Genomic DNA, 23,033 nt, shown 5'->3' with positions numbered 1-23,033 from the left:
AATAACTAGGTGTAGATATAGTAGAATCAGTCAATTTCAATGAGTTATTTTAACAGTTGTTCATATCTTGTGTTTTACATCATTGATTAGGATGATGTTTTCATTTTTTTCTTCCCTAGTGTGTCTACTTCTCTCAATTTTAACTGAAACATTTTATGTTACTGATTTTATTGTATATTGGAGGAACACTAGATGGAAAGTTAATTAGTGATCATCTGAATTTTAGTTTGGTAGGAGATGATAGTCGGAATTGATGTCAGGAAGTTTGTAACCTAGTTTTTTCTTCATTATTTGATGTAGCTTGCAAAATGCCAGAGCAGCAATTTTTAATATAAAAACTTGTTTCCTTTTAAAATATGCCTTCTTGAAGAGGATGATGGAGGTAAGTAGAAAATAGTTTAATGTAGTGACTTGTTTTTCTCCAATTGATCTGTTTTAAACCCAACAGCCCACCAGCTGTTTTGTCCAAATTGTCTAATGGCCCTTCTAAACTTTTCTTGCTGTGAATCTATGGGGCATTCTCATTCTGGGGCATTCACCTTCCGTGTCGTAGGCAAGCAGTCAGTTGTAAGAGTGAGAATGTAGATAATGTAGTAAAAACTGTGCATCGAGTCTACTGTTTTAAAAAAAATAAGTATGAATTGTAGTCTTTGATAATGTGATTATTAAAAGTGATAAACTATTTCCAGTGCACTTGACTGTGATTGGTGCAAGGGTGTCACGGCTAAAATCACTGTTTGCAGCATCTGGTCCCTTTCAGTTTTGACTTAAAGAGCTCAATGACTTTTTTTCTTTTTGAAGAAGAAAGACTTGTGGTTCCATCTTAAAAAATTGCCTACTTGGTTTTTCTTTTTTTCCCCCTTTTGGCTCTTCTCCACACTGGTTACTACTCCACATGTCTGGCTAATTCAGATTCGTGGTGCTGCCTTTCTCGGAAAACTCACTTTTGTTTTTCCATGATCCATTTTGTGAAACGGGTTTTTCTCCACCTTCACCTATTGATGTAGAAACGGACCCTCTGCTATGTGAGTCTGAGTGCAGAGGCTGCGGTAAAGCCTCAAGGGCTGTGGATTCCTGGGAATCTTCGGTTCCCAGCCTGTTCCCTGCAGCCTGTCTACATTGCCTCCACAGTGGAGCCTGGCTGTCTGAAGTCTGTAGAATGTTTCCTGGAAGGACAAGGCTGGAAGGGAAGTTGGGAAGCAATGTGCTTGCTCCAGAAGTTTGTGGCAGAAATAGTAATAAGAAGAAAACTTTTTGCTTACCTTGTTTTCTCTTTCTCTTTACTCTCTTCATTTTCCTTTACTTATTTGATACAACCCACCTCCCTGCCACGGTGGTTCTTTCTTCTAGAGCCCCGTGGCATTTTATTCATATCTCTATCATGTGGATTATTTAGATATGTAATTTTCCTGTCTCTTACATATCTGTCTTCTGTGTAGACTCCCGACATTTCAAGACCTTTGGACACCTATTATATACTTAAATATTTGAGTGAATAAATGAAGACCTTTTGTTGAAAAAGATAAAGATAAATAAAATATCTACTCAGCATATGAATGCAAGTATCTGATGGAATGCGGTGTGCTGAAACAGCTTGAGGACCATTTTAGGGGCTCACTACCAAGCTTCAAAAGTTATTCGATAGATTTACACAAAGAGAGAATTAACTTTAGTTTTGAATGTGTGACGAACAGGGTCAAGATGTCTGGGTGTGAACAGAGACTTGATCATTCTTGGTGTGTCTTTGGAAAATCAAGGCCCTTATCTTCCTTTAAAAATGTGAATGATCAAGAGAGTGAATGGAGGACTTACTTTAGAAAGGCAGTTCTGGACACACAAAATCCTGGAAGAAAATATGGAAGGAGAGCTGTTAGAAACATGACAAGCTTTTTGTGTAGAAATCTTAAAATATCTGTTTACATGCTGGCTGAAAGAATGGTAACCCACCTTGGCTTCAAAAAAATGATCTGAGCAGCTTATGAATATGTGAGGTGTACAAGAGGATTACAAAGGAAAACAGATTAAACTGAAAGGAATTTAGGATGGGGCAATAAAATGAGGCTAGGGTGAACTAGCATCCTGAAGTGTATTTCAGAAGGACTTGCAGTTTTTAAAGGTAGTTGAAATTTATGCCTTGGGTTTAAGGTAGAAGGGAAGTGGAAACAAGTCTGTATCATGCCTTGTGTGTCTGTGAAATGAAAAGCAACAGTCCCAGAAGGACAACTTTGCTGTCCTCTAGTATCCAAAAGAAGTCTTTCTACTGGTTCTTAATAAAGGAGATTCTGTGGGATGAAATGCAAATAACAGCATTCTTACCCTATTTCCAGGTCTGTCCCAATGCTTTAACACATGTTCACTTGAGGTAAAGCAGAGATTCTGTAAGGGCCCGGGGGATGTTTGATGGCATTCGTCTCTCAAGGAATAAAATGCTCTAGAAGAGATCAACTGTGTCTCCTGGAAATGATTCTCCATGTTAAGTTTTATTTTAATCAGCCTGCATTTCCCCCTTATATATGCAAGCTAACGCCCATGTGTGGACAACCTTTGTTGGCAATGACGGGAAGATCCAGACTATTAAATAATCAAATATGCAGAATAGTGTTGACTCCTTTTAGGAAAATTACATGTATAACCCCATCTTCATTTGTGGAAGGACAGGGTATACCAGAAGTAAAGACATCTACCATTTGTTAGGCCACTAATCGTAAGTCATGCTATTTAAATGAAATTTAATGAATTCTCTTTCAATTAAATTGACTAGATTTGAATCAAATTGATGTATAGAATTAAAGAAGCATAATTTAGTTATTTTATATAAGTGCATTTCTCACTAAAATGTAAGTTTTTAGAGATTTCTTAGTTCATTTTTCAGAAAGCATATTTTGTATATTTAAAGGGGTGATTTGATTTACTTTCCCTTCTTACCAGAGTGTCATGTCCTGCTTATTTTTCTTGCTGTCCCCTCTACAAATGTAAAACTCATCCACATATGTTTTGTTTTATAAGTCATAGGCTTATTTGTGATGATAGAGAGATCATTTCTAGAACATATTTGGAATTGTGGGGAGTCCAGAACTGTTTGTGAGGTAACTTTAAAGACATGGAACATTTGAAGTTTTGTCAGGAAGGTTATTTCTCCTACTTTGCTTCACAGTAATATTTTAAAACCAGTCTAGTTTCTTAATCCTTAGGGCAGGTGAGTGGAAGAGTTGGCAGTTAAGATGTGCCCTTGAGAGCTTCCCTGGGTCACTCTGAAAGCAGCCGTCCTGTTGATGAAGGGGGCTGTCTGGACTGTCTTCTGACGCGGGGCTGAGGAGGAGGGGCTCCCGAAAGCTCCAGGCCCTGTGGGGAGGATGTCGGGGTGAGGGCCCGGGGGTTCACACAAGGGGTCGTCGCTCTGAGGATGCTGGAACCCAGTGGGCTTCTTACCTGCCTGCCCACGGGCTCCCGACTCGGCTGGTGCTCAGAAGCAGCTCACTGGGCACAGCCCGGGCCCTGGTTTCCCTCTACGGGCAGCGCTTTTTGCGATTTTTCATGCTTCTCTTTACTTTCTCTTTCCCTTCCTTCTTTTTTCTCTTTCTTACTTTTATTCTCCCCTATTTTCTTTCTCCTTGACATTTGTTTTTCTTTCTTCTCTTGATTATTCTCATTCATTTTCCCCTTGCTTTATAGTTACTCTATACATTTCTTTCACCTTAACATCTTGACCCTCTAGAACTCCTGTACTACAGCTTATGATTTTGAAGAGAATATTTTGACGTATAAATTTCTCCTAGATGTCATGACACACTGATTCAAGGAAGTAAGTGTAGTGAAAGAGGTGAGGGTGGGAGAATGAACTCAATTCAGGTAGCCATTGAATTAGATAGAGAGAAACTCAAAGTTTAGGTGTAGGTGATCAAAAAATTGCAATTTCGATAAGTCTTTCTAGTTCATTGTTCTGGTGAGGTCTACACATTCTTTTTACCATCAGAGCCAGAAGTTTGCTTTTTTGGGCAGGTCACGAGATCTAGGGCTATAGAAAAAAGCTGGGAAACCCTGTGTGCGTCTCTATGGGAAAGAACTATTCGTGACACCCCAGGAGACCCTGTGGGCTCTTCCTGCACCATCTACCTAGAAAGGCAGGAAGAGAAAATGTTCTAGTCTGTACAAAGCCCCAGGACCTTGTCTCAAGTCTCTTGTGTTTGGGAGGATTTGGAGGTGACGAAAACCAGCAGAAAACAAAAGGCATTCAAGAGTCTGGATTTGCTTTAATATTAACTGTCCTCGCTTTGATGTTAAAGCTCTTTCTTCAAAACTGGCCAACTCTGGTGTTGTGTTCAGAGTAGAAATTTGTCAGTGTAAGAGACAAACGTTTTGATTAACTTAGTGAAATGCGGTATTTGGGAAAAGGCCTGCATTGTTAATATTCTATTGCCACAGTGACACGTGTTGGTGAGTGATTATGTCATGCTGTTCTCTGTGATTTTGTCCTGAAAGATGTTCTCTCAGCTCAGGTGCAGGCCCAGCGCCCACTTTCCTGGGGCTCCTGCTTCGCTTCCATGGTTTCTTCATTCTTTGATCTCTCCTTTCATCTCCTCCCACAACTACTCAACACATATTTTAAACATCTGCGGTGCACCGGGCACTGTTGTGGATGCTGGGGATTCATTAAGAAAGAATCTACAAAGTCTTTCTTCACAGCGTTTGACTTAGTCGAGGGGAGAGTGAAGTCGGCAAACAAGTGAATTCTGCAGGCTTTCCTTAGAGAACCCACACTGTGGAGAGAGAGAGGGAACAGGGTGCTCCTGGGAGCAGGTGGGGGCGGGGTCACAGAGTGATCTTGGGAGCGGGTGGGGGCGGGGCCACGGGGGTGCTCCCGGGACCGGGTGGGGGCGGGGGCAAACATTCTCGCCCTGCCCCCATTGGACATCCTGTGGCCAGAGCGGGACTGGTGTGTTACAGGGTGGCAGGAAGGTCAGTGTGGCCAGAGCCCTGTGAGTGGGTGTGGAGCCAGAGAGGTTGGGGTGTGGGCAGGTGGAAGGAGGTCCGTGGGCCCAGGTGGAGACGGTGCTTTAATCCAAGTGAAATGAGAACTTTCAATTTAGTTTAGCAATATGTTGTACGATTTAAACCACGACTGCCTTTTATTTTTTCTATGCATTGTCACATACATGTCACATACTAAAATGCTGCTGAATTGGGAAGGTCTGAAGTATCCCTCAGAGCGACGGCTGTGTGCTGTCAGGTGTCTGGTCTGCATGCCAGTCGGGGGCCGGGGGCAGCGTGAAGGTCAGGAGACAGACTCATCTTTGTCTCACCACCAGCCACTGTGTCGGGGCCTCGGTTCCTCACCACAGGTGCCCAGGATGGGCAAGGGGAATCGTTCTCAGACTCCCATCCACAGAGCGCTGGGGATTCCTGGAAGCTCTCTTAGGTTTTTATGTAACTCCCGTGCAAGCTTCGCTTAGAGGAAAGTATCCCCTAGCTTAGAAAACAAAAGAAAACATGGCCTTGGTTACCCCTTAGGTTTTCCAGCATGAAGAATTTTCAGTCCCGTAGGTTCTCAAATGACAATTACTCATTGCCTCTTGGTGAGCACTCGTTACCTCTCACTGAGAGTGGAAGGTCAGTTGTCAATAGTCAGGTAAGTCATCCAAGATCCCACCCTTCCAGACTGGGGAGTTGGCTTCTGTCACTGTACAGACTTAAGTGAATAATACGAACAGTGAGTGTCTTGGCAGATACTTCATGGCACAAAGTAGAAACTAGGAGTTGAGACAAATAATCATGACTGATGTGTAAAGAAGGGTGTAGAGATAATCTAATTTAAAAAATACCTAATGACGTGAGTGTGTCATTTTGTGTGTTACATGTACTCAAAAGCAGTCATGTCCTCATAACACGGAGGTATAACCTGGGTGTTTGGATGCTTATTATGAAAGGTAGCCTGGGTGTTTTGGTGCTTATTATGGTTGAAGGTATATTACAGTTAGTTTCATTTTGTGATCAGAGAAATGGGAAAATTTGCTCTTTAACATATTGCCTGTCTTCTTCCTTTTCAACCCAGAGTCTCAATCTGCTGTTTTAGAAACTCCGAAAAAATGTTCAGATGCTGCTCAGCAGGTAAGATTTAATTAGGATGTCAGCTCCCTTTCCCCTCTTATTTGCCTCTGCTTTATCTTTCCATCTGCCCAGCCAGCTAGGTGGCCGTGTTTCTCAGCCTGCAGGGGACTCCAGTCAGGTGGGAGGGGGTTTTCTTTCATTCAGACTTTGTGAAGGAAATCAGCCTGGAAGTGGCACTGGGCACAAACTCCTCAGCATCCATGTTGTTCCATGTCCTGCCGGAGAGCTGGGCCCACAAGTGCTGGCTCCATCAGGAAACAGCGGCTGCTCAGGTGTTGTATAGAGATGGGCCTGGTTGCACTAAGAGTCACATGGATATGATTTTTTATAAGATGTGCCAGGGCTTTTCTAAAACCAAATAATATTCTTAACTTGCTTTGGTGGATGAAACATTAGTTAGTGTCTGTTTAATTTCCACAGAAACTTTCTTATTCTGTTACTAAAGAAGCCACATTTTATGCCTTTTTTTCTTGCACCAAAATGCACTTCCTGTAAAAATAGGAAACACTTATATGAAATAGTAGTTGTGGTTAGCAATTGCTTTTTCGGTTATAAAACCATTTTTAAAATTTATTTATACATTCTCCTAACTCTACCTTTGAAAATAACTTAGTGTTAGAAATTACCACCAAGAAGTGTGTTTTCTAGAGTGGGGTCTGAGTAGAAAATGAGACGGCTGCTTCCTGAGTTTCAGACCCAGGTCAGTTTCTGGTCAGTTTGTGACAACATACTCAGGCTATCTGGGACATAGTGTTCTCTGTAAAATCAAAGAATCTGTTGATTTTTGAGAACTTTTCCAAGTATAAAATGACTTCCTTTTTTAAAAGAAGCAGCCCTGCATCATACATGAAAGTTTACTCCTCCTGGAGGATAAATAAGGATATAAATTGGTTGAGAACTTCGTTTTATAAATTATCTGGTGCTTTTCAGAAATATAGCTATTCTGTTTACTTTCATAAGAGTAAAGATGCTCTTAAGGATAATGTCATAAAACAGGTTTTCCCAGCTTCTTTTTTTTTTTAAGAGCAGAGACTTCCATCAGGCTGGGGCACTTGAAGAGCCCTGGTGGACTGAGCTGGTAGTTCATTAACTGTCATGATTAGCCAGTAGTGAATACAATGAAGAAGAATGAAAAGAGGTTAAGAGAAATAAAGTGAGAAATAATTAAGAAAAACAGTGCCCTCAAAATATCTTCTTATTATTTTTCCAACGCTTTTTTTGGCATGACTAAGCTGTGATCTGGGATAATATGTTAGATCTTTCTAGTTCTTATTTCTAGGACGTATATTACTGAATTCTCTGTTATATTGATAACACCAAAGAAAACCTGGACAAAAAGTATTCTATACTATCAATGGTGACCAAACACCAACAACATTACTTTGTGTATTAAGATTCCAGCTGGAATAATTCAAGGCAGATATTCATGTGTGTAAAATTATAGTGATTTTCTATGTTTCATGAGCTCTGAACCAATAATAAGCGGAAAACCTGATGAACTGGGTGATTTTAAAACACCTGATGTTACAGCTTGGAAACTCACGGGGGAAATAGATTGATTTAAATTTCACACCTTCTCATTTCCTTGTTGCCAGTGAAGTGTCTAGAAGCTAGAAAATATAATAAATTAATTTGGTGGTAAGATTGTTGGGAAGCAGTTGAAGCCTAGCCCTCAGTAATGACATCATATACTCTTGGAATCGGTGACTCTTTATCATAAGTTTACTTAGGGACTGATTCGTTTTTGAGATGATGTGTGTCTCTTTCATAAGAGCCTAAAGTAACCACCATAAAAGGGATTCAGGAAACTAGAATTAATTACCTATGCACTGTGCACCTGTTCTTTTACTGCATTATCTTATGCGACTCTTATAATAACCCTTTAAAGTAACTATTATAATTCATACTTAACTGATAAGAAAATGATGTTTATAGGAGTTAACTTGCTTCAGACCAAAAATTGATAAAGGGTAAGAGCCACGGTATGAACGTAGGTCTGTTCGACTTTATACCTCCTGTTCTCTCCACTATGACAAAAATTAGACTTTTGCACCTGTAATCAAACTGCAGCTGTTTACTACCATCTCATGCCAAAATCATCAAATGGATGAGGTGAGAAGTTTATTTTAAGTTATTCTATTGTATTTATACCATTTATAAGAGACTGATGTCAAGATATGTTTTAGAGGCATAGATTGAAGCTGATTAGGTCACAGACACATGTTTAACTGTGCTAAATTGTGTCGATTTTACTAACTTTAGTGCTTCACTGCTCTTTAAAAAAAAAGTACAGTTCTGTTTTTTACATAGAGCGCCTTGCTTCTTAGTTACTAGAGAGCAGTCTGTCTGTGAGCTTCCCCTGCAGAGGAAGTGGGGGGCTTCCTGTGGGTTTGCTGTGTGACTGATGAAAGCTATGCACGCAGAGAGTGGGGCCCTCCACAGAGGTGAAGTGCATCCTGTGCTCTCGGTTTTCTTTAGGTGTGCGTCCAGGCACCTGTTCTCTCCATCCAAGCACGCTGGAATTTATGGAATTGGTTCTGTCTTTTGCTCTCTCCCTGTAATTAATAATTCTGAGAGCTCCATATCCCTACACAAAACACATGATTCGTAAAGCCTTTTCTCAGCTGGAAGGAGTGGAAGGTGCGGGGATCCTCTGCATCTGTGGAGGGAGACGTGTGGCCACCCCTGAGTGTTGTCACCCATGGTCTCATGGGATCAGGAAGTTGTAAAACAAACTGCTTTCTTTAGACCTCACTTACTGATTAATTTCAAATAATATGCTCTGAAATCTGCTGTATCTAAAGAATTATTTCATAAAGCGAAACAGAACTGTCTCAATTCTGTTTTTTATTCTTTGGCATTTGAAATACTATTTAAACTGTAAATCCTTTTGTATTCTACAATATATAAATAGCCAAATATCAATTACATTCTCTAGAAACATTTACTCCTACGTTAAATATTAATATATGTTAGCTAAAGTGGTTACCACCCAGTTTTAAACTAATTTTTAAATTATATAAATAATTTTAAATTAATAATAATAATTTTGAAATTATATATAAAATGTGTGCTTCAAAGTATTTTCCTAAAATTCTCAACATCTTTCCGATGTAAATGGACTACTAGTTAAAAGGTAAATAGAATAGAATTTGATCTTTGAAAATTCTAGCTTGGGGTAGGAATTGGTACATCAAAGCAATTGAAAGTTAGGTCTTCCTACACTTGATGGTATGGATTAATTGAAAACAACCACGTCTATTACAAAGTGTTGGATAATGAAAATAAATTAACCAAGATCAAAACTTTCTTACCACATATGTTGTATGCAACTAAATTCTCAAAAGTCAGAAAAATGCGTATGATTTGAGGTGAGTGGCAAAATCCTATTTCAGTCCAGTTTTAACCTCCTTTGAAATTGGCTTAATTCTCTTCCCCCAGGATCCTGCTCTGATCAGTCCTCCCCAGTCCTCTCAGTGCCTAATTGGGTTACAAACTTAATTGAGGAATTGAGTATTCTTTTCTGTTGGTTCTCCTTGTAGAGTATCTTCTCTAATGCTCTTTATACAATGACCACTCACTACAGTTTATTGTTTGTTTCAGAAACATGTTTATTTAGGAGCGAATCATGGAATGTGTATGAACAAGGTGGGGTGGCCTGGTTGATGGCACTTGAGGGTTACTCACCTGTGTCTTGACAGAGGCAAGTTCAGAGAGTGAAACAGAATTGGTCAGATCAAAAGAAAGGTGTGGGGAACGTAGTTCTGAAGGAATAGTGATGGAGACACAGAAACAGGCACTTGAATTGCATGAAAATGTATTAGACATATCAAAGGTTAGGGGAAAATCATATGTTCCTACTGAATTCTTAAGGCAAAAAGTGACATTCATTCACATGTTAATTATAAATCCAGCACACACAATTTCCAAGATGAGTGAGCAACTAAAACATAGACCAGAGAGAGGCAGCTTCAAGATGGTGGAGGAGTGAGACATGGAGATTGCCTTCCCCTCCCCAAATACATTAGAAATATATCTACATGTGGAACAACTCCTACAGAACACCTACTGAATGCTGGCAGAAGACCGCAGACCTCCCAAAAGGCAAGAAACTCCCCACTTACCTGGGTAGGGCAAAAGAAAAAAGAAAAAACAGAGACAAAAGAATAGGGACGGGACCTGCACCAGTGGGAGGGAGCTGTTAAGTAGGAAAAGTTTCCACACACTAGGAAGCCCCTTCACTGGTGGAGACGGGGGGTTGCGGGGGGGAAGCTTTGGAGCCACAGAGGAGAGCACAGCAACAGGGATGCAGAGGGCAAAGCGGAGAGATTCCCACACAGAGGATTGGTGCCGACCAGAACTCACCAGCCTGAGAGGCTGGTCTGCTCACCTGCTGGGCCAGGTGGTGGCTGGGAGCTGAGGCTCCGGCTTCGGAGGTAAGACCCCAGGGAGAGGACTGGGGTTGGCTGCATGAACACAGCTTGAAGGGAGCTAGTGTGCCACAGCTAGCTGGGAGGGTGTCTGGGAAAAAGTTGGGACCTGCCTAAGAGGGAAGAGACCTTTGTTTTGGGGTGCACGAGGAGAGGGGATTCAGAGCACCCCCTAAACGAGCTCCAGAGATGGACGTGGGAGATGAGCATGAGACACTAAGGCTGCTGCTGCAGCCATCAAGGATCCAGCGTGCAAGCACAGGTCACTATCCACACCTCCCTTCCCAGGAGCCTGTACAGTCCACCACTGCCAGGGTCCCATGATCAAGGGCCACTTCCCTGGGAGAACACACGGCATGCCTCAGGCTGGTGCAATTATAGGGGTCCCGCTGACCTCTGCTGCTCCTGGCTTGCCCCGCATTCTGTACCTCTTCCTCTCCCCTGTCTGAGTGAGTCAGAGCTACCTAATCAGCTACTAGTTTAACCTCGTCCTGTCTGAGTGAAGAACAGATGCCTTCAGGCGGCCTACAAACAGAGATGGGGCCAAATCCAAAGCCGAACCCCAGGAGCTGTGTGAACAAAGAAGAGAAAGGGAAATCTCTCCCAGCAGCCTCAGGAGCAGTGCATTAAATATCCACAATCAACTTGGTGTACCCTGCATCTGTGGAATACCTGAATAGACAACAAATTATCCCAAAATTGAGGTGGTGGACTTTGGGAGCAATGATATATATATTTTGTTCCTTTTTCTCTTTTTGTGAGTGTGTATGTGTATGCTTATTTGTGTGATTTTGTATGTATAGCTTTGCTTTTACCATATGTCCTAGGGTTCTGTCTTTTTTTTTTTTTTTTTTAAGTATAGTTTTTAGCAATTGTTATCATTGGTGGATTTGTTTTTTTGGTTTAGTTCTATTCTTTCTTTTTATTACTTTTTAATTTTTTATACTTTTTATTTTAATAACTTTATTTATTTTTCTTTTACTTTCTTATTGTCTCCCTTTTCTTCTGTGCTGTGTGGCTGACAGGGTCTTGGTGTTCCAGCCGAGTATCAGGTCTGTGCCTCTGAGGTGGGAGAGCTGAATTCAGGACATTGGTCCACCAGAGACCTCCTGGTTCCACGTAATATCGAAAGATGAAAAATCTCCCAGAGATCTCCATCTCAATGCTAAGACCCAGCTCCACTCAAGGACCAGCAAGCTACAGTGCTGGACACCCTATGGCAAACAACTAGCCAAACAGGAACACAACCCCACCAACTAGCGGAGAGACTGCTTAAAATCATAGTAAGTTCACAGACACTCCGAAACACACCACCAGATGTGGTCCTGCCCACGAGAAAGACAAGATCCAGCCTCATCCACCAGAACACAGGCACTAGTTCCCTCCATCAGGAAGCCTACAAAACCCACTGAAACAACCTTAGCCACTGGGGCAGATACCAAAAACAACGGGAACTACGAACCTGCAGCCTGCAAAAAAGGAGACCCCAAACACAGTAAGTTAAGCAAAATTAGAAGACAAAGAAACAAACAGCAGATGAAGGAGCAAGGTAAAAACCCACCAGACCTAACAAATGAAGAGGAAATAGGCAGTATACCTGAAAAAGAATTCAAAGTAATGATAGTAAAGATGATCCAAAATGTTAGAAATAGAATGGAGAAAATACAAGAAATGTATAAGAAAGACCTAGAAGAACTAAAGAGCAAATAAACACTGATGGACAACACAATAAATAAATATTCTCTAGAAGGAATCAATACCAGAATACCTGGGGTAGAAGAACAGATAAGTGTCCTGGAAGATAAAATAGTGGAAATAACTACTGGAGAACAGAATAAAGAAAAAAGACGGAAAAGAATTGAGGACAGTCTCAGAGACCTCTGGGACAATATTAAGTGCACCAACATTTGAAGTATAGGGGTCCCAGGAGAAGAAGAGAAAAAGAAAGGGATTGAGAATATATTTGAAGGGATTATAGTTGAAATCTTCACTGATATGGGAAAAGAAATAGTCAAGTCCATTAAGCGCAGAGAGTCCCACAGGATAAATCCAAGGAGACACACACAAAGACACATATTAATCAAAGTATCAAAAATACAAAGAAAAAATATTTAAAGCAGCAAGGGAAACCCAACAAATAACCTACAAGGGAATCCCATAAGGTTAACAGCTGATCTTTCAGCAGAAACTCTGCAAGCCAGAAGGGAGTGGCAGGACATATTTAAAGTGATGAGGAAAAACCTACAACCAAGATTTCTCTGCCAAGCAAGGATCTCATTCAAATTCAACAGAGAAAATAAAACCTTTACAGAGAAGCAAAAGCTAAGAGATTTCAACACCACCAAAGCAGCTTTGCAGCAAATGCTAAAGGAACTTCCTTAGCAGGAAACACAAGAGAAGGAAAAGACCTACAATAGCAAACCCAAAACGATTAAGAAAATGGTAATAGGAACACATATCGATAACGGCCTTAAATGTAAATAGATTGAATGCTCCAACCAAAAGACATAGACTGGCTAAATGGATAGAAAAACAAGACCCGTACATTTGCTGTCTACAAGAGACACACTTCAGAACTAGGGACACATACAGACTGAAAGTGAGGGGATGGAAAAAGATATTCCATGCAAATGGAAATTCAAAGAAAGCAGGAGTAGCAATTTTCATATCATATAAAATAGACTTAAAGCCTATTACAACAAAGAAGGACACTACATAATGATCAAGGGATCAATCCAAGAAGAAGATATAACAATTGTGAATATTTATGCACCCATCATAGGAGCACCTCAATACATAAGGCAAGTGCTAATAGCCATAAAAGGGGAAACCGACAGTAACACAGTCATAGTATGGGACTTTAACACTCCACTTTCACCAATGGACAGATCATCCAAAATGAAAGTAAATAAGGAAACACAAGCTTTAAATGATGCATTAAACAAGATGGACTTAATTAATATTTATAGGACATTCCATCCAAAACCAACAGAATACACATTCTTCTCAAGTGCTCATGGAACATTCTCCATGATAGATCATATCTTGGGTCACAAATCAAGCCTTGGTAAATTTAAGAAAATTGAAAGCATATCAAGTATGTTTTCTGAGCACAATGCTATGAGGCTAGATATCAGTTACAGGAAATATCTGTAAAAAATACACACACATGGAGGCTAAAATCTACACTACTTAATAACCAAGAGATCACTGAAGAAATCAAAGCAGTCAAAAAATACCTAGAAACAAATGACAATGAAAACACGACGACCCAAAACCTATGGGATGCAGCAAATGCAGTTCTAAGAGGGAAATTATGGCAATACAATCCTCCCACAAGAAACAAGAAACATCTCAAATAAAGAACCTAAACTTATACCCAAAGCAATTAGAGAACGAAGAACAAAAAACCCCAAAGTTAGCAGAAGGAAAGAAATCATAAGGATCAGATCTGAAATAAATGAAAAAGAAATGAAGCAAAACAATAGCAAAGATCAATAAAACTAAAAGGTGGTTTTTGAGAAGATAAACAAGATTGATAAACCATTAGCCAGACTCATCAAGGAAAAAAGGGAGAAGACTCAAATCAATAGAATTAGAAATGAAAAAGGAGAAGTAACAACTGACACTGCAGAAATAAAAAAAATCATGAGAGATTACTACAAGCAACTATATGTCAACAAAATGGACAACCTGGAAGAAATGGACAAATTCTTAGAAAAGCACAACCTTCTAAGACCAAACCAGGAAGAAATAGAAAATATAAACAGACCAATCACAAGCACTGAAATTGAAACGGTGATTAAAAATCTTCCAAAAAACAAAAGCCCAGGAGCAGATGGCTTCACAGGTGAATTGTATCAAACATTTAGAGTAGAGCTAACACCTGTCCTTCTTAAATTCTTCCAAAATATAGCAGAGGGAGGGACACTCCCAAACTCATTCTACAAGGCCACCATCACCCTGATACCAAAACCAGATAAAGTGTCACAAAGAAAGAAAACTACAGGCCAATATCACTGATGAACATAGATGCAAATATCCAAAACAAAATACTAGCAAACAGAAAAGGATCATACACCATGATCAAATGTGGTTTATCCCAAGAATGCAAGGATTGTTCAATATAAACAAATCAATCAATGTGATACACCATATTAACAAATTGAAGGAGAAAATCCTTATGATCATCTCAATAGATCCAGAGAAAGCTTTTGACAAAATTCAACACCCATTTATGATAAAAACCCTGCAGAAAGTAGGCATAGAGGTAACTTACTGCAACATAATAAAGGCCATATATGACAGACCCACAGCCACCATCATTCTCAGTAGTGAAGAACTGAAACCATTTCCTCTAACATCACGAACAAGACAAGGTTGTCCACTCTCACCACTGTTATTCAATATAGTTTTGGAAGTTTTACCCACAGCAATCACAGAAGAAAAAGAAATAAAAGGAATCCAAAATGGAAGAGAAGAAGTAAAGCTGACACTGTTTGCAGAAAACATGACACTATACATAGAGAATGCTAAAGACGCTACCAGAGAACCACTAGAGCTAAGCAATGAATTTGGTAAAGTAGCAGGATACAAAATTAATGCACACAAATCTCTTGCATTCCTATACACTAATGATGAAAAATCTGAAGGAAATTAAGGAAACACTCCCATTACAACAAAAAGAATGAAATACCTAGGAATAAACCTACCCAAGGAGACAAAAGACCTGTATGTTGAAAAGTATAAGATACTGATGAAAGAAATTAAAGATGATACAAACAGATGGAGATATATACCATGCTTTTGGATTGGAAGAATCAACATTGTGAAAATGACTCTACTACCCAAAGCAATCTACAGATTCAATGCAATCCCTATCAAACTATCAGTGACATTTTTCACAGAACTTGAACTAAAGCATTTCACTCTAGTATGGAAACAGAAAAGACCCCGAATAGCCAAAGCAACCTTGAGAAAGAAAAACGGAACTGGAGGAATCAGACTCCCAGACTTCAGGGTATACTACAAAGCTATAGTAATCAAGACAGTATGGTACTGGCACAAAAACAGAAATATAGATCAATGGAACAGGATAGAAAGCCCAGAGATTAACCCACTCTCATATGGTCACCTTATTTTTGATAAAAGAGGCAAGAATGTACAATGGAGAAAAGACAGCCTCTTCAATAAGTGGTGCTGGGAAAACTGGACAGCTACATGGAAAAGAATGAAATTACATCAGTCCCTAACACTGTACACAAAAATAAACTCAAAATGGATTAAAGACCTAAATGTAAGGCCAGACACTATAAAACTCTTAGGAGAAAACATAGGCAGAACACTCTATGACATAAATCACAGTAAGATCCTTTTTGACCCACCTCCTAGAGAAATGGAAATAAAACCAAAAATTAAACAACTGAGATCTAATGAAATTTAGAAGCTTTTGCACAGCAAAGGAAACTGTAAATGAAAAGACAACCCTCAGAATGGGAGAAAATATTTGCAAATTAAGCAACTGACAAAGGGTTAATCTCCAAATTTTACAAGCAGCTCATGCAGCTCAATATGAAAAAAACAAACAACTCAATCCAAAAATGGGCAGAAGACCTAAATAGACGTTTCTCCAAAGAAGATATACAGGTTGCCAACAAACACATGAAAGAAAGCTCAACATCACTAATCATTACAGAAATGCAAATCAAAACTACAGTGAGGTATCACCTCACAGCAGTCAGAATGGCCATCATCAAAGAATCTACAAACAAATGCTGGAGAGGGTATGGAGAAAAAGGAACCCTCTTGCACTGTTGGTGGTAATGTAAATTGATACAACTGCTATGGAGAACAGTATGGAGGTTCCTTAAAAAATTAAAAATAGAACTACCATGTGACCCAGCGATTCCACTACCTGGCATATACCCTGCGAAAACCATATTTCAAAAAGAGTCATGTACCACAATGTTCATTGCAGCTCTTTTTACAATAGCCAGGACATGGAAGCAACCTAAGTGTCCATTGAGAGATGAATGGATAAAGAAGGTGTGGCACCTATATACAATGGAATATTACTCAGCCATGAAAAGAAACGACTTTGAGTTATTTGTTGTGAGGTGCTTGGACTTAGAGACTGTCACACAGAGTGAAGTAAGTCAGAAAGAGAAAAATAAATAGTGTACATGAACACATATATGGAATCTAAAAAAAAAATGGTTCTGAAGAACCTAGGGGCAGAACAGGCATAAAGACGCAGATGTAGAGAATGGACTTGACGGGGAACTGGAAGGGTAAGCTAGGACAAAATGAGAGAGTGGCATGGACTTATATATACTACCAAATGTAAAATAGGTAGTGGGAAGCAGCTGCATCGCACAGGCAGACCAGCTCCATGCTTTGTAACCACCTAGAGGGGTGCCATAGGGATGGTGGGAGGGAGACGCAAGAGGAAGGAGTTATGGGGATATGTGTATATGTATAGCTGATTTGCTTTGTTATAAAACAGAAACTTACACACCATTGTGGAGCAATTATACTCTAATAAAGATGTTAAAAAAGAAAAAAAGAAGGAAGGGACTAAATCTCTATGTCTTCTTTTTTATACCTAGTGCCTAGGTTGATATGTGTAGAAGGAATAAATAATAATACCTGTTAACTTAAAAAAAAAAAAAAATATATATATATATACCAAAGTAAGAAAAAGACGGATTAAAGGGGATGAGGAAAGACGTGGTTGCAGTCCAAAATTATGGGTTAGTATTCCTTGAAGTTTGCCTCAGACTCTGAACCTTCTTATGTGCCATGAAAAACACATTGGCGCAGGGACGGGGTCCTAGTCTGGAAGAGGCGAGACACAGTGAAGCGCCTGTGGAGGCACCGAGTTTGAAAATTGTGACATTTTAGCAAGGTGTTTACCATGATGCATTATGGGGAAGACGGGGATTTTCTGGAAAATACATTTTCATTTTATGGAAACTCCACCTAGCTGAGAGGACAAAAAATAGACATTTTAATTTTAGAAATAAGGAAAAAAGATAAATTGGTTTGTCAGTTTTAAGAGTGAAAACCAGCAGGCATCTGGAAAGCAGTTACAGTTTGTGGTGAGAATGTCAGAAAAGCATTAGAGGTCACACATTGTTTTTGCTTTTCTCTGGGGCAGTAGGACTTGCAGGTGAAATCAAGTTGTGTCTTTGTTCTACTGAGCTTTAGCGGGTGTAAAATCCCTTTGTGCTGGGCAACATAGTTGATGACCTGTGGAGAAGGGCAAACAGTTCAAGCAGCTGCTCTAAAGCAGCGGTACCCAACCTTTTTTGGCACCAGGGACTGGTTTCGTGGAATACAGTTTTTCCACGGACGGGGTGGTGGTGTTTAGGCAGTAATGTGAGTGATGGGGAGCAATGGGGAGCGGCAGATGAAGCTTTGCTCGTTCTCCAACCGCTCACCTCCTGCCGTATGACCCGGTTCCTAACACACCGCAGACTGGTACTGGTCCACATCCTGGGGGTTGGGGACACCTGCTCTAAAGGGATAGCTGAGCTGGTAAAAGTTCATAGCTTATAAAGGATGCTTCTTGGACGTGTGCTGACATGTCGTGTGCAAGGTAGTTGTGGTAGGTATTGAAGGAAATACAAAAGAATTTTATGGTCTTGGGCCCTTCCATATATATGAAATGATCTGCAAGCTGTAATGTGATTTGGCCAAGGTATTTAGTGTATGTTGTATTACAGAATTTAAAAAATGGGAACATTTTTGAGAACTTATAATTAAAGACAGCTTCTTAGGAAGGGAGAAATTTAGAGCATGTCCTCAAAGTGATCATTTTTGGACAGAGGAAGGGAGGAGAGAGAGCATTTCAGATGGAGGAGAGATTGAAGATCCAGATGTAGAAATGAACATGCATCACAATGGGAGGATATGGCAGGCGTGGGAGTCCTGGTGACGTGAGGGGTCGCACCCTCAATCCCTCCGGGCTCGCTGCAGCACTGTTGGGTCCCTGCAGTGGTCTCCCAGCTGGTCTAGTCACCTCAGTCTCAGTCCCTTCTGATCTGCCCTCCAGAGCTGTCCTTCTAGGAGCCAAATGTACTCATGTCTGCTGTCTGCTCATGGCTTTTGAGAGAAGATTCAGACCCCTAGGTGACATGCAAGGCTTTCCCTTGCCATCCTCTGCTTTTAGCCTCATCACCCACTATTTCCTACATGTCTGGTTTCTTACAGCCTTAAAATGAAACCCTTGTTTTCTAGGCATTAGCATCCTTCATAACTGTGTTTGATATCTTTTCCTTCTCACTCCTACTGCCACCTTTTAATTCACTGAATTCCTATATCTTAGTCTAAACTCATGTCAAACTTCACTCCCTCTTAGACACGTCCCCAGGGAGGCCTCAATCTAGAGACCCCTTTTGATACCTCTGCTCTGGGACCTTATACTTACCTTGCTTTCCCATAATTATTGTGTTACACATGTCTTATAGACAGCTGACCTCCTTAAAGCTAAGACTCCCCCTATTCTACTTGTCCCTCCAATATCTAACATAGCACCTGACATTTTTGGGCAGATCAGAAAATGTTTGATGAATGAAGAAATATATCAGGGACCACACTTACTAGAGCAGAGGTGCTGGTTGGGGAGTCAGAAATCCTGCTTCTGTTCACCCCATGGTGACTGAGGATTGGCTTTGGACCAGTTTTCCTGGGCACAACTCCCAGCTACCCCACTGTTACCTGAGGAACCTTAGCAACGTATTATGTTCTCCATGCCTTAATTTCCTCTTCTACAAAATGGGGATAATGATAACTCTGGTCTCATAGGGTTTTGTGAGATTTAAATGCACTGATTTTTATAAAGTGCTTAGAAGAGCTCCTGGCACATAGTAGGGTACTTCAAATGTTAGCTGTTGCCTTGTCATTATTGTTGCTATGTTTGGGCAGTACTCTGGCTTCCAAAGTTGCTGTCTTGGTGTAGCATTGATCCTCATTATTTATAGGTTCTGTATTTGCAAACCTGACAACCAGCTAGAATTTATTTGCAGCGCTCAGATCACTGCTTGCAGGGTTTTCCCTTCATTTGCAGGCACGTGCATACACCCCTGAGCCACTCCACCAGACTTGCTGTGAGCTCTGTTCTTTAGAAGTTTAATGACCTTAGAGGCTAGTTGTGTGTTGGTGCAGAGGGTGGTTAGAAGGTGAGACATTTATCCATGGATCATCACTGAAGGGAAACTGCAATGAGACTGTTTTTCTTCCTTGCACTAATTGGGAGAGTTGAGGAAGATTTTGCTTTAGAGTTAGTGCAGGACCTTGCTGCAACTCAGGTAACGAGAGAGAGCATTCAGAAGATGTGAGGGAACCAAAAAGGTTGTTTATTTCCATTTTTTTCTGACCCCTTTCCCAGACATGTTGTTTATTACTTCCACTCTGGTTATTCACTAATGATGGTGACTGTACCTTCCCATCAATGAGATGATCAATCAGTGCTGTAGACATCAGAAGTTACACTGCCAATGATGATTTCTAACTGAACTCCCCCCACCCTCGCACCCCATATTTCTCATCTGTGCAATGAAGGGGTTGGAAGACACTTGTCATTTCCATTCCAGTTCAGAAATATTCCATTTTCAGTAATTCTTATCTTTTTCATTGTAAGGATTGCAGAGATGCTATTTTAGCTCTCTGTGTGACACTCTTCTTTTCCATAACATGTTCTGCTTTAAGGAGCCCAAGGTGAGTTATTTACCAGTCACCATATGTTCTGATACTTCCTTCTTTCTTGAAATTCCATTTCAAACTTGAAATAGATGGCACTTTACTTCTGTGCATAATATTATCAATTTAAAATCTGGGTTTCTTATAAGATTATGTACAGCATGTGTTGTCTTATTATAAATCTGGAATCTCCTTGGCTTTCTCCAAAGCCATAGAATGTTTTAGAATTTAGAGCATGAGACAGAGAATTTGTAGGCTTCTGTGAAGAGTAGAATTCAAATTTTACAGATGTCTAGAGGTATGCTAACTTGCCAGTAACGTGGCCTTAGAATTTAGCAGAACTTGAAAATTTGAATATTGTAGAAAATGAATTGCATATCTCATATTAACATTTATAGAATAAACTCTGACGGTGTTAACTTACCAATAAGTGGTTTTATATTCTAGCCTCTGAAAGTATCTTGCTTACACAGTAAACATAATAAAGTTTCAAAGATGAGCAAATTAACTTTACAGGAAAAGCTTTCCTTGGACGTATCTTGGCTTTCTTTTTCACAGTTTTAGGCTTAATACAGTAATGTTTCTTTTTCTGGGAATCAGATAATCTTGTATTTTGAAAAATACTTTGGTGAACATACTATTTTTAATGACAGCTTGTCTTTTGTGATATGTAAGTATTCAAACAATTTATAAGAACTAACCAACACCACCCACATATAAGATTATACAGAAATGGAAGAATTTTGGCTGACTTACTGTTCGGCCAAAGTGGGTGGCAGACTCTACCACTTGTAACGATTTAGAGGTTTGAAGCAATATTTTAAAATATAAATAATCTGAAAATTGGTGGTATATAAAATATATTACTGTGTTGACTAAAATAGATTTGTTATCTTTCCTCCATTTATAAGGATTCACTCATAGATTCTGTACAGAATTGCAAAGATCACTTTTTTCCTTTTCTCTTTTAATTTCTTTTTTTTTTTTTTTTTCATTTTGGCTGTGCCATGCAACATGTGGGATCACAGTTCCCTGACCAGGGATTAAACCCTTGCCCCCTTCAGTGGAAGAGTGGAGTCCTGACCACTGGAATTCTCCCTTTCTCTCCCTTTAAAACTTTAATTTTTAGTGAGAATCTGATTTAGGATCAGTCTCTCCTCCTTTTTTTCTTCTTCCCCCTCTTCTTCTTCCTGGCTTTTAAGTTTTATACATTCTTTTATTATACCTAAACCTATGATGAAAAATAGCTGGCTGAGGTAATCGCATTTAAGAATTAAGTTTGGCAGACTCACAGACATAGAGAACAGACCTGGGGTTGCCAAGGCAGGGGTTGGGGAGAGATGGAGTGTGAGGTTGGGGTCAGCAGATGCAAACTATTACATAGAGAATGGATAAACAACAAGGACCAACTGTACAGCACAGGGAACTATATTTAATATCCTGTGATAAACTATAATGGAAAAGAACATAAAAAAGAATGTATATATATGTATAACTGAGTCACTTTGCTCTACAGCAGAATTAATACAACATTGTAAATCAACTATGGTTCAACTTAAAAAAATAAAAGAAGTTTGGGAGAGAATGTGTAAGATGGTAGAGTAGAAAGGCCCTAAGCTCACCTCCTCTCCCTGCAGTTCACCCTGCAGACATAGATGCTGGTGGCATCTGTTTGGGGAGCTTGTTCTACCACATGGACATGGACACTGGTGCTGGCAAGGGCCATTTTGGCTCCAGTGCTGGGACACCTCAGGCTAAGTAACTAACTGGGCATGGACACAGCGCCATCCAACAGCAGACAGGCTGCCTTAAGAACCCTTGAGCCCATAGGTGCCTCTGGACACAGTTCCACCCACCAGCGTGCAGACACCAGCTGTAAGCAAACCACAGTGCTGCAGTCTGGACCAGCCATCCCACTAGAGAGCAGGCCTTTCCCAGTAGCAGGGCAACACAAGTGTCAAGAAAACTCGGGACCCGCAGAAATCTTTGTTAGGAACTGGCGCCATCCACCAGTGATCTGACACCTGCTCTAGGACCCCTGGGGCCCAGCAACCAGACCTCAGGACCTGGTTCTGCCCAGCAGTAGGCTGGTACTTGTCCTAGGACCTGACTTCACCCACCAGTGGGTGGGCAACAGCCCTGGTATCACCTGGACCCTGAATCCGCCCATCAGAGAGCCAGCACTAGCCCCAGGCTTCCCTGGGGTTCTGAGGTCAGCTGCCTCATGACCCACTTCTGCCAACCAGTGGCCAGCAGCCTCTGCACAAGCCACACCAGGTAACTAAATAGACTGGGAGCCACCAGGCCTACTGGATCACCCACATAATCAGCCTGCCACAACAGAAAGACCCAGACAGACATCATAGGGGGGACCCCTAGAGCATATGGCTCTGGTGATGAGAGGGGAGTGTGCTGCTGGAATTCTGTCTCTTGCAAAAAACCCCTTCTTTAAGGTTGGGAAACATACCTACCAGACCCATAAAAGTAAAAACAGCAAGTAGGAAAAATGAGGTGACAGGCGAAAATGTTCCAGATGAAGGGAAAAGATAAAACCTCAGAAGAAGAACTGAGTGAAGTGGAGATAGGAAATCTACACAGGAAAGAGTTCTAGGTAATGACCGTAAAGATGATCAAAGAACTTGGGAGAAGAATGGATGCACAGAGTGAGAAGTTAGAAGTTTGCAACAAAGAGTCAGAAAATATAAAGAACAACTAAACAGATGCAGAATACAATAAGTGAAATGTAAAATATACTAGAAGGAATCAATAGTAAAGTAAATGATACAGAGGAGTGGA

The 23,033-nt window shown here is 40.4% G+C and overlaps 1 protein-coding gene across 1 annotated transcript in view; it reads left to right on the top strand.

The window, feature by feature from the left end:
• The window catches only part of FMN2 (formin 2), a 321,516-nt gene that overhangs the window by 93,974 nt on the left and 204,509 nt on the right, over nt 1-23,033 (top strand). Inside the window, exon 6 of the mRNA XM_065893942.1 lies at nt 6,050-6,105. Within this exon, the coding sequence (XP_065750014.1) occupies nt 6,050-6,105 (56 nt within the window). The remainder of the gene's footprint in view (nt 1-6,049; nt 6,106-23,033) is intronic.

The sequence above is a fragment of the Phocoena phocoena genome, chromosome 16 (genome assembly GCF_963924675.1).
Source record: "Phocoena phocoena chromosome 16, mPhoPho1.1, whole genome shotgun sequence".
Lineage (NCBI taxonomy): Eukaryota > Metazoa > Chordata > Mammalia > Artiodactyla > Phocoenidae > Phocoena > Phocoena phocoena.
The sequence above is the reverse complement of the archived record's forward strand: the minus strand, read 5'-3'. Positions and strand labels throughout refer to the sequence as shown.